Source organism: Budorcas taxicolor, chromosome 4 (genome assembly GCF_023091745.1).
Source record: "Budorcas taxicolor isolate Tak-1 chromosome 4, Takin1.1, whole genome shotgun sequence".
Taxonomy (NCBI): Eukaryota; Metazoa; Chordata; class Mammalia; order Artiodactyla; family Bovidae; genus Budorcas; species Budorcas taxicolor.
The window spans coordinates 65,233,472-65,248,428 of NC_068913.1; the positions used below are offsets into that span (position 1 = coordinate 65,233,472).

The following is a 14,957-nucleotide window of genomic DNA, read 5'->3' on the forward strand; positions in this document are numbered from 1 at the left end:
AACTAATGTGACTACACTTCCAGCAGGAACCAAATTGGTCAGCATTATGAGGATGGTGATGATCATTACTGTCCTCATTGAGGTGGTAGGATTTTTACTTATTTTAAGTATTTATATTTAAATATTGTATTTAAAATGAGGGCTTCCCTCATAATTCAGTTAGTAAAGAATCTGCCTGCAATGCAGGAGACCCTGGTTCAGTTCCTGGGTTGGGAAAATCTGCTGGAGAAGGAAAAGGCTACCCACTCCAGTATTCTGGCCTGGAGAATTCCATGGACTATATAGTCGGACACGACTGAGCCATTTTCACTTTCATATTTAATTCACACCTTATTTCACAAAGGATTTGAGGTGGCATACAGTGAAAGTGGAGCTTCAAATAATTTTTTGTTCACTTACTTGGTCTCTATATTCTTAAATGCATGAATAATGTTAAATGTGTCCATGAAAGCATTGGTTCATATTTGATATACACAAGGAAAGATTAAAAAATTATACATTACCATTTGTAAATGTATTCTCCTTGGCTCCTAATCTGATGTATTTCAACTATTTCAATTTTTAAAACAGCAAGCAGGTCATCAGAAAAGCTCTAAGATACATTATATTCAACTCTAGGGATGTCACCATAACATAATATCATTACATAACACCAGTTGCATCTAACTAGTAACAAGGCAGAGTGTGCAGCCATTATGAACACAAAACTAATTCTTTCATGTTTATCCTGCTGGCTAAGATCATGGGAATTAGCAAAATATTTACTTTCTGCACTATGTTCCCATAGACAGTTATACTTGTGATGATACTTGAGCAGTCATAAAGGCCGGCTTGATACTGACACCAGACTTCCTCCTTTTGTTTGCCTTTTAAGAAGGGGTCATTAATAATAGTAATGATTAACCATCGCAGTCATCACTCAATCCAGACAGGAGGGACAATGGCCCTTACATCAAATCTGACCTGTGACGTAGAAGTCTTCAGGCCTTGTAAGTAAGTCTTGATAAGTCCCTCTGCACAATAGGGTTTCCTATTATAAACATCTGTTTTCTCACATGAACCATGTTGAAAATGTTAAAAATAAGTTTCTCTTTCCATATCAGTTTGTACCAGGAATAATCAATCAAAAAGTAAGGCTCAAGGTCTAAATCTCCTTCCTTGACTGATGTAAATTTCCATCTTAACTTTCCCAGGGGATATCAAACATCAGTACTAGGGAAGGTAACTATTAAGCCCTAAAGAACACAATAAAGCTTTTCTTTTTCAAAGAGTAGATAACATCTACTACAGGTACTAAAAGCACTTTGAAAGAAAAGAAAGTGTCAGGAAAGATGCTATGCAATATGCCAATGTTCCTTCCATTTTTAGGACTGTACACAATCAGGTCGCCAAACCAGTGCTCTGTTGCTCTGTTCATTAGAGCTTCCTCTGGAATCAGGTGGAACACAGGAACATTTAGAGTAGAAGAATGAGACAGCCATCTGGAAACGTGCTGCTCCTTCTTGTTTTCCTGCCATCTGCTGGACTTCATCTTACAAAATCTTAGTCATCTAAGCTGTTTACTAGGAAAATGAGAAGCAGATTTATACAGAGATTAGGAAGGGCAAAAAGGATTCACCCACATACCAACTCCAAGTGAGAGTAACTACCTGTGTGTATATTCAGTTACTCAGTCGTGTCTGACACTTTGCAGCCCTTAGGACTGTAGCCTGCCAGGTTCCTTTGTCTACAGGGTTTTTCAGGCAAGAATACTGGAATGGGTTGCCATGTTCTCCTCCAGGGGATCTTCCAGACTCAGGGATTGAACCTGTGTCTCCTGCATTGCAGGCAGATTCTCTGCTGGCTGCGCCATTGGGGAAGATCATTACCTAGAATGCTGTGTTTTAAAAATTCTGAATCCAGGTGTCAACTCAACAGGAAAGAGTTCATGATGATTATAACATCTACCAAGGCCATATGAAGGGGGTGTAGCAGTCCTTGTAGCAGATTCTTGCCTCTTCGTTGTGCAAATGCACATGACTCCCCAGACGATTCTTGTTCCTAGAAGAATACCTGTGCATATTGTGCATATGACCAGGCTGATCCCACAACACCAGAAATAAGGGCTGCTAATGCAAACACCATGGCATAACTATATGTCAGTGGTCTACCCTGCTTTCACCAATTTGTTAAAATGTGCCGAAGTTCTTAACTCAACTGACCCTTTCTCTCTTAATTTCTCTCTTAATGACTGACTGATAGTGCCATGCAACAGAAACCTCTGCCGTGATGGAGATGTTCTCTATCTGCACCCTCCAGTGTGACAGCCACTCACCACATGTGGCTATTGAGAAATACAGCTAGTGTGATTGAGAAACTGAAATTCTAATTTCATTATAATTTACTTAAATTTCAATTTAAAGAGCTACATATGATAAGTGGCTATCATGTTAGCCAATGGCTGCACAGGGCTAGAATATGCTTCCTGTAATGCTGAAGTAAATCCACAAAGGATGGGTACTAAGTCTATTTGGTTTCTTGAGGCAAGCTCAGTGCCTAGGACATACCTGAAACACAGCAGGTCTCAGTAACTATTCATTGAATGAATAAATGGATAAGTGGACTGGATATAAGATTTTTCCTCTTAAACCAATCCTGAGGTATGTCCAATTTTTCAACTTTTGGCTTCTAAGCAGCATTATGGGAGGGAAATGTGTGTAATATCACAATTAAACAGTCTCTTAGACTCAAAGCAATAACACATTGACCTAAATGGAGATTGTATTTTCCATAGAGTTTCAAGTAGACAGAGGGTCAGTAGAGGATTTAAATTTAATTCAAGAATTCAAATATTCTGAAATATCTTCAGAAAAGTTAGAATTTCCCTAATAGGTACTCTGATAGAACATTATTTTAGGCAAAACTTCTCCATCATCACAGGACAATAGAAGGGATAATACCATATTATCCAATCCACAGATGGGACTGAATTTAAGAGCTCTTTTTTGAGACACCAAATAGAACATTTACTGTTTTGATTTTTTTAAGATATACGGAGTATCCCTACAAAAACACATTTGGCATATATAACTTTCAGCACCTTAAAAAGCCATGTATAATAGTCTGCAACACAAGCATTTATTTGCCCCCCAAAAGTATTGAGAAGTGGAAAAAATGGATAAGTATTAAAAAAGAGACAGATCAGAGAAAACAAAGATTAATTCTTTTCCAAAAGGGATGGTATTTTTTAATAATGATAATATAGTGCAAAGAATGTCATTTTTCATTAGAAAGAATGATTCTAAATACTTTTGCTTTGTGAGTCTGAGGCTATTAAGAAGAAAATATTCCAGAGCTGACTATGGCGTCTGGCCTGCCTTGTGACACATGCCGCCTAAATGACAATACAACAAACCAGCACGCAGTGCTACCTGAACTGCAAATAAAGCATCTTCTGAGCACTTTCTCCTACCTCTCACATCCTGTGGGGACATCGGACCTTGAACTGAGAAGCTCTTCTGAAAATGCTGCCCACATGTCTAAAGTTCTCCCCCTCATACATGTATTCTGCCCTCCAACCTCAACCAAACCATCTAAATTGCATTCAGATTTTTGTGGTATCATAATAACTTCAATATGGGATATATTTTCAACTTTCTGGTCAGAGACTCCTTTCTTCCCCACCTCACCCTCCTTCCAAGTTATTTCAGTTTGCATATTTCATTTTCACATCTCAGCGGGATACCCATCACATAACATTTATTTGTGAGGTCTAAAGGCATAACATGGGGGATTGTGAACTAGCATGTCAAAACCACATACAGCATGCGTACGTCTTAAAGAATGAAAAAGGATTCCTTTTTTCTCAAGATCCGTAAGCTGTCTCAACAGTATAAGTCCAAAGTGAATACCACAACCTAATTAAAGATGAAGAACATAACAAGCAGTACTTAAGTGTCTTTTTTGATTTATTCTTCTCCAAGTTATGTTTTTATCAAATGTCTTGTCTCATTAATGACTTCAACAGACATAACAAGTATACACACCTAATCTCACCAAATACGCAAGAAAGTTGAAGTAATGTTTTGGGAGGTATGATAGCAGAGAATACAGAGACAGGGTAGAAAGTGGCTTTTGAGAAGTCCATTCACCTGCCTATGAGCATACTTACATACTTCCGATAAATGCTGTGTTTAAAAATCTCTAGAGTCAGAAATACTACAGTCTCTCTCAAGACTCAATTCCTACATTTGAGAACGTTTATTTCTAGGGAATTCTTCTGGCCTAAGAGCCAGCTTCAGGAACATGCAAGCTGTATAACTGCAAAGGGCCTCACATTCAGTTTAATGCTTTGTTGCCACCATTTTGAAATTCTTAATCGTTTTATCTTTGAATTTGTGTTTTGTAAGTGACGTCTGATGAGACAATGAAGTGTGTGTGAGCAGGGAGGATGTGTGTACTATGCATGCCTCTTTCCTCCTTTCCTCACTTCACATGCAGCCCTCTAGCTCAGAATCCCCGTGGCCCCAGGATGAGTGGGAGTTCACAGAGACTCAAGCTAAGCAGAAGGAAGGCCTGTTCCACCGAGGCTGATTAAATGAAGGAACTGACAGCCCTGAGAGGCTTTTCATTTGAACCAGAACTTGCATGGAATGAAAAAAGAGGCAATAGATTCAAAGGAACAGAAAGGACTAAGGAAACCCACTAGACTCCTGTTACTTCCCTATATTATTGAATCACTTACACTGAAACTGATAATACAGAAAGAAAGGGCAGTAGAGTGACACAGAGCTCTTTTTCCTTCAGTCTTTCCTTACTCAACAGGAAGCTGAAGGTAGGGAATGTTGGAAGATGTGCATAGGTTAAGAAGGGAAATAAAGAAGCTTAAGCTTTGTGCAGTGATTCTGCGGTTCTATAAAAGCGAAATACACATGCATGCAAAAGCCACAAAATACAAATTGTATAATTGTGGTGATTCTTAAAATTTGTCTTTGTTTAGGACAACATAAGTAATTAACAAGCAAACAATACCATGAGGAGAGAGAGAATGCAGAAACTAAAAGAAAACATGTTTTTAGTACCTGTTTAAACAGCACTTTAGCTTTTTTCCCTACTTTCTTGAACAATGGATCTGCATTTTCATTTTACACTTAGCCCCATACATCATGCAGCTGGCCCTGCCCTGCTTCAGATTCGATCCACTGCATCTGTTCTGCCAAGTCACCCTTGTTAGTTTCACCCTCATCTCCATTCATTCACCTAACAAATATTGACTGCACTATGGTCAAGCATTGTGCCAGGCACTAAGAACAGAAAAAATAAGTAAGATATAATTCCTTCCCTCAAGTGTAGTTGAGGAGACAAATCACCATGAAAGGGTAGTAATATCTACCTTGCCTGGCTTTAGTGAGGGCTATAAATAATATACTTAAAGTAGACAAGCCACTTCCAATGATGATGAGCACTCTATCCAACTATCTCATTTAATTCTTATCACAACTTACTGGTCAGATAACATAGTTGTTTCCATCTTAAAGCTATAGAAGCAGAGATTTACATCAGTTAAGAAACTTGACTGGAAGGACTGTGCTGTTAAGTGGCAGAACCAGGATCTGAGGTCACTCAAGTCTTTTTGACTACTAAATCTGAGTTCATAAGTGATAGTGAGGGCTTTTCTGGTGGCTAAGTGGTAAACAATCCACCTGCCAATGCAGGTCCAGGAAGATCCCACATGCCGAGCAACAACTAAGCGTGTACGCTACAACTACTGAGCCTGTGGTCTAGGAAACACAACTTGAGCCCACACTGTGCAACTACTGATTCCTAGAAGCTGTAGAGCCTGTGCTCCGCGACGAGAGAAACCACCACAATGAGAAGCCCGCACACTGCAACTAGAGGGTAGCCCCTGCTCCCCACAGCTAGAGAAAGGTCCATGCAGCAACAAAGAGCCAGCACAGCCAAAAATTAATAGATAAATATTTTTAAAGTGGTAGCTATTATTTTATTATAATGCTAACCATTCTATTTTTTACTTTCTATTATTACAGTGTATATTTCTAGCTCCTCAAAGGCCTATTTTAGATGTAATTTTATCAACCTAAAAAAATAGGAATGCTAATTTTTTTCTAATTTATTTTTACTACTTTGTTTAGAATATAAAATGTAACTTGATTTTTTTTTTTTCACTCTGACAATCCTTTGACCCAACTGGAGAAAATCAGACTCAACTGGCAAAGCTTGAGATTTTCAAAATCATGTTCATGACCTTGCTAAAATACAATACATAAGTTAAAAACATGTCTTTGGAAGCAGAGAGACTTTGATACAAACTCCACTATCCTCTAGCATCAGAAAGCCTAAATTTTCTCAAAATTTAGAGAGCCTAAATTTTCCTGTATGTAAAATGGTGATGAAAACAATACCTTAACTATATTGTAGGTCCAAGTTTAAGATTAAGTGAGATAATATTTGTAAAATACTTAAAAGAAAATGTGGGGCCAAAATTTTAGTTTTAGTACTAATATCTTTAGTACCATGTTTTCTCATGAGTTTAAAAATGGATATGAAATGACTTTTTTCTTGAAATGGTTTCCTCCATTTCAAAATACAAAAAAATAAGTTCACGGGTCTCTAATTTCCAAGAAGTATTTATTATAAATAAAGGCATGAAATAAAGGCATCTGGTGGTCATGTACCTCAATGGTTCAAGGCAACTAAGATATTCTATTTATATTATCCTTCACCAAAAACTCCAAATACATACGCCAATTGGCCCCCTTTTTGTTCTAAACTGCCTATTCACAGGATCAAGAATAAGAGCGTTTATAAATTACATATAAAGAACTACATATTTAAGAAAAGAACTTTATATATGTAACAAAGTATCCCTGTCATTCAGCAAGGCTATCTCAGTTCTCTCTAACCCTTAAAGTGACACTTACATTTAAGAACATAGAACAAATTAAAATGGCTGAACTGTTTTCTCTGGCGGAAAAGGAAAGGATTAGCTAATCTGAAGGTTTACTGCCATCACTCTGGCGGTCAAATGACTATTTCCCTGGCTCCTAAGTGACTGAAGAACTTATTAAAAAAAAAAAAATAGACTGGATACCACATAAAAATGGACCATACACCTATTTTTTAAACAGCTCTAGAAAAAAAAAAAAAGGCCTTTACTTGACATTTTTATTATGGTTTGAAGAAAAGGAAAACAGGATTTGGATAAAAACAAAACAAAACCAAGCTTTCATTTGATACCTTAAAAAACACGATAGGCATGTGATCTCTTTCTAAAACCACAACCTTTCTAATAGTGCTGGCTGTTACCACTGCAGGCGTGTGGGTCCTTACCAATTCCTGAGTGTCCTGCTGCAGTGGCAGAAATGCCGCTTCCAGAATAGCAATCTGGTCTGCGCTGAGCTTCTGCCACAGCCCGATCAGCAGAATCACCAAATGGGTGGCACTTTTCAGCCTGGTGAATGACTGGAACAGATTGTCTTGGTTTTCCTCTACTGCATCTGCTAGAGCGATTACCTGCAGAAATTACAAACTTCAGTTAGGGATAATTTCACAATTCTTGAGCCCTCAACAAATTACATTTGGCACACTCTTATTTTTCTTTAAAACAACTTGATGAACTTTGTCTTCCACAAACACAAGGTATGTTGAGTAATAAAGTTATCATTCATCTTTCGCTTCCTTCTTTTAAAAAAGTACCCAAAGTAATTCCAAATCCATATGGCCAAGAGATGAAAACATCCATGAAATCATCCTAATGGGGACATTGTTCAGTGTCTACCTCAACATCAATTCACTTTCTACAGTGTATGATAATAGTACATGATAATATAAGAAGCCTCTAATACAGTTATTACAGTGTTTATTACTAGTGACTAAGACTGATCAATTAAAAAAATTCTTATCAGACTAGTTGCATTTACCTTGGGATTTAAAATAATAACTTCATTTTACCCTTTTCAGAAAGTAACTGTCCTTCCTCTATTATTTTTTATATGTTACATGCTGTTGGAATAGCCAATATTTCTTGATTATATTTAAAAAGTAGACAATTTTCAAACATTTGACCAGTTAAGCAATGTCATTTTTAACACAAATGTCAGGTACCAGCCCACAGGGACCTGAAAGAAAAAAAAAGAAGTGTTTGGGGTGTGTTAGCTTTACAGTGCCAAATCTACTTAGGATAAAATTGGCAGGAGTGGATAGAATTGGCTTTTTTTCTTCTTCATCCTCTTGAATAATCCTGTGGAAAAAAGAACTAAAGTAACAATTGGATAGAACACGGAAGACTGCCCATTGGTGTTTTATTTTATTTTAATGTCTTGGTGAATTTTGTGCTCATTAAAAGTAATGAACTGACTGGCCCAGAGGCTCAAGTCGTCTGACAGCCCCCAGAACAGGAATAGCAAAAGCCAAGGTACTGTAAGCTCCTTTCTACAAGTCCCCATCAGCTCAAGGGACTAGAGCTCAGATGAGTTTCAGAAGTCTAATGTAGATGACCCATTTGGTGATATTTCATGGCTTACTGACACTGGCCCAAAGGGCCTATTTTTAAAAAAATCATCATTCAGACAAACACAGTCTGCAGCTGTGTGGTCTCCCAAATTCCATGTAGGAGAAAGGCTAGAGGAGGACAGTCCTTAGAGCATCTGTGAGGCACTGGAAAAGAGATGTAGGTTAGAGAAAGACAAAGCACCCCAAAGGCCCTTGCCTGACAAAGCCAGACAAACCAGGATTCTTTGCTACTTGGTTGAGGGCTTGCAGGAGTTATGAAAGGCAGTCACACATCACATTCAGCTCTCTAGAGAGCCCTGGGAGTTTGGACCAAGGTCAGCACTAACAATAAAGCACACTGCTTACTGGGTGCCTACTACTGTGCTACTTTTCATTGCCTTTTGAAAGTACATGATATTCTATAACCCATGAGGATCTTATAATTTGTTGGACAGAAAACATACATACACAACCAATTAGTGGAAAGAAGCATTCCAGCAATACCGTCCTAATTGTGCAGAACAGAGAGTAAGTGCGAAAGAAGCTAGCTAAGGGACAAATTACTATGGGCTAGAGTTAATATCCCTGAGGTCTCTTTAATTCAAATGAGGCTTGGAACTCATCCCTTCCCCATTACTTCAAGAAGTCCCTGCAAAGAGATGGAGAGGCCACTTTCCTTAAACCAAAACACCTGGAGTCATCTGCTTCCCCCACCTTCACCATGATTACAATGAACTTCTGTCAGAGTCTAATTTCTTTTTCTTCTTGTGAATGGCACTAATGAAGCTTCATTGTGGGTGCCATCATATCAATATTAGGATACAGATGCTGTCAATAAGTCCAAATCACACAAACACCTCCTGGGTGCCAGGCATGTGCAAGAATCTGCAGGAAGTGCTACAGGGAATTCAATGGCAACAGATAGAACTCCATCTTCAAAGAGTTTATAATGGAGAAAGGAAATTAAATCAGGTCAAAGAAGCAAACATTGACAACATAGGGAAGGCCCAGTAGACTATTAAGGAGGAGAATGCCACTAATGTTATGATTATTACATTAACAATAATCCCTCCAATTAATTTAGCATGAGCTGTATGCCAAGCAACCTGCTCTGTGTCACACAGGTATCAGTGCCTTCAATCCTCAGGTCTCCACTGAGACTTGGCAAGATCTCCACTTTATGGATGAGGCCCCTGAAGCTTGGCAGATGTAAGGAATGTGCCCAATACTGTACAAAGGGTGTGCCTACTGTGCCTGTGCTTAGAAGGGCTCCATGCTTGGTTTAAGTCCCTGCTGTCTCTGTCTTAAAATTCTTAACCATTTTATTTTTGAATTTGTGCTTTGTAAGTGAAGTCCATAGGATAATGGAGCATGCACATGATCAGAGGAGATACGCTCACTGACTCAGAGAGTTAAATGCTCTTATATTTGCATTTTAAACTACCATCGCACAATATACAGATTCCTCGCAAAATTCATGCTAACAATTTAAAATTTTAATTTTTACTTACTTGGAATGACCTTAAATAGAAACTCAAAACACCACCAGAAGGTGTGAGAGACCACTGAAGAAAGGAAAGATCTTTATATCTTAGTAGCTATTTTAACAGCACTTTCTTCTACCTTTTAACAAGGGCCCTGCATTTTCATTTTGCACTGAGAAGTGCAATTTAAGTAGCCAGTTTGACCATCGCATAGTAAATGAGAGACCTGCATTCAAAGTTGGAGACTCTAAAGTCTGCACGAGATATGAAGCACCTTATAGGTTTCGAGAAGTGCCTAACTACCAGTGAGTGTAGAGGGCCTTGGGAAGCAAAAGACAGAAGAAGAATCAGGCACCACTGGACTGGGCTCAGCCAGCTCCTATAGGTTCGGGAGAAAGGACTGATTATTCAATTTTCAGGAATTTTGTGAGCCAGGTGTTAAACATGGCCATTACTAAAAATTAAATTATAGAAACTTTAGTAAGTTACAGGAAAACAAAAGTAATAGTCAAAATGCATTACTTTCTAATTATTTTACTATTATCTAGGCCCTTGAGATTATTTTTGTCGATTGCATTTGTATGTTGAAAACACTCAGCAACAGCAGGGGGTCAGGATTAATGCCCATTTCTTCCCCACTCCATATTCAGTGACCTCACACTAGAAGCTTGAAATCAGCCTTGGTGGAAGTATTTACAACATGCAAATCAACAAATGTTATAAAGTTAGGCTTCCCACCCACCCTGCTCCTCGCAGACAGCCAGTCGTTAAATAGTTACTGGCATACCACTGAGAAGACGTGCCTGAAATTTGTCCTCAAGAATTCAGATATTGGATAAAAGTAAAGGAAACAACCTGAACAAATGCATTAAAACACAAATGTAGAGGCTCTTTGTTTAGCAAGGAACAAATACTCCGGTTTGGGAAGAGCATTTGATGAGATGAAAAAGATCATCTGGGCAACAGTCACAGAGGAAGCAAAATGTCAAGGTGAAGAGTGAGCAGGTACTGGGAAGCCACAAAGTATTCTGAGTGTGGGCATTATCTCATGAGACAGTGCACTAAGTAGCCACTGGATCATAGCAAACATTTAGGGCATTTGCTGGGACTTAAGTGAGGCTTTTATGCACGTTCCTTACTATCTAGGGAAAATTCTTACTAAGTGTAACAGCATGTCAGTTCGTGGACCCACCCAACTTGCTAAACACAGCTGTGGTGGAAGAATGACTTCTCAGTGAGACAGCAGCCCAAGCCACAGGATCTTTCCTGAGCAAGACCCAAAATACATCAATCCCAGAGAAGCATCGTTTCTCTACATTTCAGTCTCACTGGATATATTTCTGTGCCATTGTGGAAAGAGTCTGCTATCCCCAAATGGTCACAGAAATTGGAAAGAAATGGGATAAACAATTCCTTATGTAAATTACCCCCAAGGAAAATCTTCCTGACCTGCTGGCCAGCATGAAATACTAAACAGATCTCCATGTTCTCAATTTAGTCTTACACATAACAGCCAAGTTTACTTTGTGCTTCACAAGAGCCAAATGAATTTAGCAGAATTAACATAGTAAAAGGGGATGGAAAAACTAGACCCACCAAGATTTAGATCTGTCTGACCAGGGCCTAGAGGATCTTGCAGCTCACCTGGAACTGAGAAATGAGGCCAACCAGCTGCTGGGGCTTACATCTGAGGGAGAGTGATTTTTCAGGACCCATCACTGGCTGTACAAGATGTGTGTTCCCTGGTGTTCGACAGAACTACAGAAAGGAAGGGGTTTAGGAAACAATGAACGCTAATGATTTCAAGTACAAGTGTTGATGGCCTTTGTTTTGCTTTTTCAAATTGACGGATTCCAAATAAAATGGAGACCCCAAAGGACATCTCTGTCCAACTGCCATATCAGTTGATGCCAAAGTAATGAGGCAGAAGTCCAGGGAGCTGCTTGCAGGAAAATGCTCAACTCATAAAGTGAGTGTGAAATTAATCCCAAATACTTTTAGCTGCCAAGATAGGCTCTAAAATTGGTTACAGGAAAGCAGCAGCAGCAACAGCAGAGTAGACATGAATCATACTACGTGAACACAGACTTGTCCAATTTCTTCACCTAAACTTACCATCAAATCTGCCTCCAAATCTCATGTGTGGCATATAGAACCCCATTACACTGCTGTTTAGCTGTCATTTACTGAACCTCAACTGTGGGTCAGGCTAGTGCTGTTATACTCAGGTTATCATTTGGTCCTCATAACTACCCTCTGAGATCAAAATCACTGATGCCATCCCAGATGAGGAAACAGAAGCTTAGAGCTCTGATGAACTTAATACTGAGAGGAGCACACTGCCTGTGGTCATGAATCAGGGCAGGAAAGGCAGGGATATTAATCCTATCTTTGGATTCCCTGTTGGATGACCTTTTTTCTGCACTGGCACACAAATGTATACAGTTGGCTCCACAAAATAATCCAGTGGGTTCTTATCCCAATAATCAAATAAAGACATGAGGAAAAACACTACTAATACATTGCAGCAGTAACAGTATATATGGACTTCCCAGGTAGCACTAGTGGTAAAGAATTCACTTGCCCATGCAGGAGACACAGGTTCAATCCCTGGGTCAGGAAGATGCCCTGGAGATGGGCATGGCAATGCACTCCAGTGTTCTTGCCTGGAGAATCCCATGGACAGAGGAGCCTGGCAGGCTATAGTCCACAGGGTTGCAAAGAGTCAGACACAACTGAAGTGACTTAGCATACACACATGTACTTTAGTTAGGATTTCCCATTATTGGGGCTTTTAACATAGGTTGAAATTTCCAGGTTGTCTTCTGCCCAAAGTTATAGGATAAAGGAAATCAGTTCACCCAGTGTAAAGGATGGGAAGTTAACCCAGTACGCTTTTTTCTCTTAACAAAGGGAATTTAATCATATTCCATATAACTCAAATTATGAAGACTTTAGAAAACAGCTATTTTCTAGGCCTGTTCCTTTAGGGAAGTTATTTTTAAAAAGGAATGACAGATTGATTTTCTATAAATCATATAGTATAACGTTTTTGGTAGCCTGAGCAAGTTGATGGTATGTAATAGTAATTGTCAACATTGATTGAGGGTCTTCAGGAGCCAGGCACTATGCTAAATCTCTTTACAGGGACTCTCTCATTTCACTCTCAGAACAATTCTGTAAGGGAGATACTAATACTGCATGTGCGTGTGCTAAGTCGCTGCAGTCATGTCCGACTGTGTGTGACCCTATGGACTTGTAGCCCGCCAGTCTCCTCTGTCCATGGGATTCTCCAGGCAAGAATATTGGAATGGGTTGCCATGCCCTCCTTCAGGGAATCTTCCTGACTCAGGGATCAAACCTGCCCCTCTTAAGTCTGCTGGATTGGCAGGCAGGTGTTTTGTGTGTGGGGGTTTTTTTTGTTTGTTTGTTTGTTTTTACCACTAGCACTACCTATCCTCATTTAAAAAAGTAAGGAGACAGAATTACAGAAAGGGTCAAGCAGTTATTAAGTGAGGGAACCAGAATTCACACCCAAGCAATCTGACCCAAGAAACATCACCAAGTAACATTGCCTGCATTAACTTTCTGCCTGCACATCAGTTGCATTATAGGCAATATGTGGAACAAATTCTATCAGAAGTTTCCCAATGGGAGGTTTCAGCTTTGCTGGCCCTTCAATAACCTATACGAATTAAGATAGGCTTATTTTAATAAGAGGTCAGCATGGATGAACGAGTTAGGAAAACAGAGTTCCTATGATATGGATGAGTTTAAACATTCCCCAGGGCAGAATGCAATAGGCTGTGCTGGAACAGGCAATGGCTTGAGAGCCAGGAAGACAGGGCTTCTAGTCCTGGCTTCACTACTAAACAGCTTAGGTCAGTGTTCAATGTACTTCCCCTTCTGGGGCTCTAGTTTCATCACTTTTAAAATGTAGGAGTGGGAAATATGATTTCTCACATCCATTACAGCTGTGTCGGATGCAAAAACTTTTAAATCACTTTTGGATAATTTATTTTGAACTATCCATGCTTCTGCCCCATTTATTGATTCACTTCTTCCCCTCTATTTGTATACATTCTGAGCTTCTCATTGAATGGTTGTTGATTTGCAGCTTTTTTCTATAAAATGGAGTAGGAAATGGCAACCCACTCCAATATTCCAGTATTCTTGACCAAAAAATTATATGGACAGAGGAGCCTGGCCATGGGACCGCAAAGAGTTGTACATGACAGAGCAAAGTACACACACATCTATAAAATATCAGTAAGAATATTTTTCTTTGACTAATTCATAGGATTATGAGAATTAAATGAGAGAAGTAAAAAGATGAGCAATACCGAGCATTGGCAAGGATGTGGAAAAACGGGAACCCTCATATCTTACTAGTGGGAATATGATACAATCACCCTGGAAAGCAATTGGCAGTTCCTCAAAAATTAAACACTAAGTTTCTCTATGACCTAGCAATGCCACTTCTAGGTTTATGCCCAAGAGAGATGAAAATATATGTCCACTAAAAAAAACTTGTTCACAAATATTTGTAGAAGCATTATTTTTAATAGCCCAAAGAAAGAAACAAACCAGATGTCCATCAACTGATAAGTAAATAAGTTAAATGTGGCATATCAGTATAATGGATTATTATTCAGGCATAAAAAGAAAAGGAGTATTTACACATGCTACTATATGGATAAATCTTAAAAATATTATGCTGAGTTTAAAAAGCCAGTCTTTTGTGTGTGTGATGATCTTACACTATTTATGTTGTATTATTCCATTTATATGAAATGTCCAAAATGAGCAAATTTATAAACATAGTCAGCAGGTTGGTCATTGCTTAGGGCTGGGGGGTGGGAGGTGGACAGGAGGAAATGGCAAGTAACTGCTAACTGCTAATTTCTTTTAGGGAGGATGAAAATGTTCTAAATAGGCTGTGGTGACAGCTATATAACCCCCTTGAATATGCTAAAAATCATT

At 38.9% G+C, this 14,957-nt stretch overlaps 1 protein-coding gene across 1 annotated transcript in view; it reads right to left on the reverse strand.

Annotated features, from left to right (window-relative positions):
* The window catches only part of BBS9 (Bardet-Biedl syndrome 9), a 469,654-nt gene that overhangs the window by 80,835 nt on the left and 373,862 nt on the right, over nucleotides 1–14,957 (reverse strand). Inside the window, exon 20 of the mRNA XM_052638544.1 lies at nucleotides 7,330–7,512. Within this exon, the coding sequence (XP_052494504.1) occupies nucleotides 7,330–7,512 (183 nt within the window). The remainder of the gene's footprint in view (nucleotides 1–7,329; nucleotides 7,513–14,957) is intronic.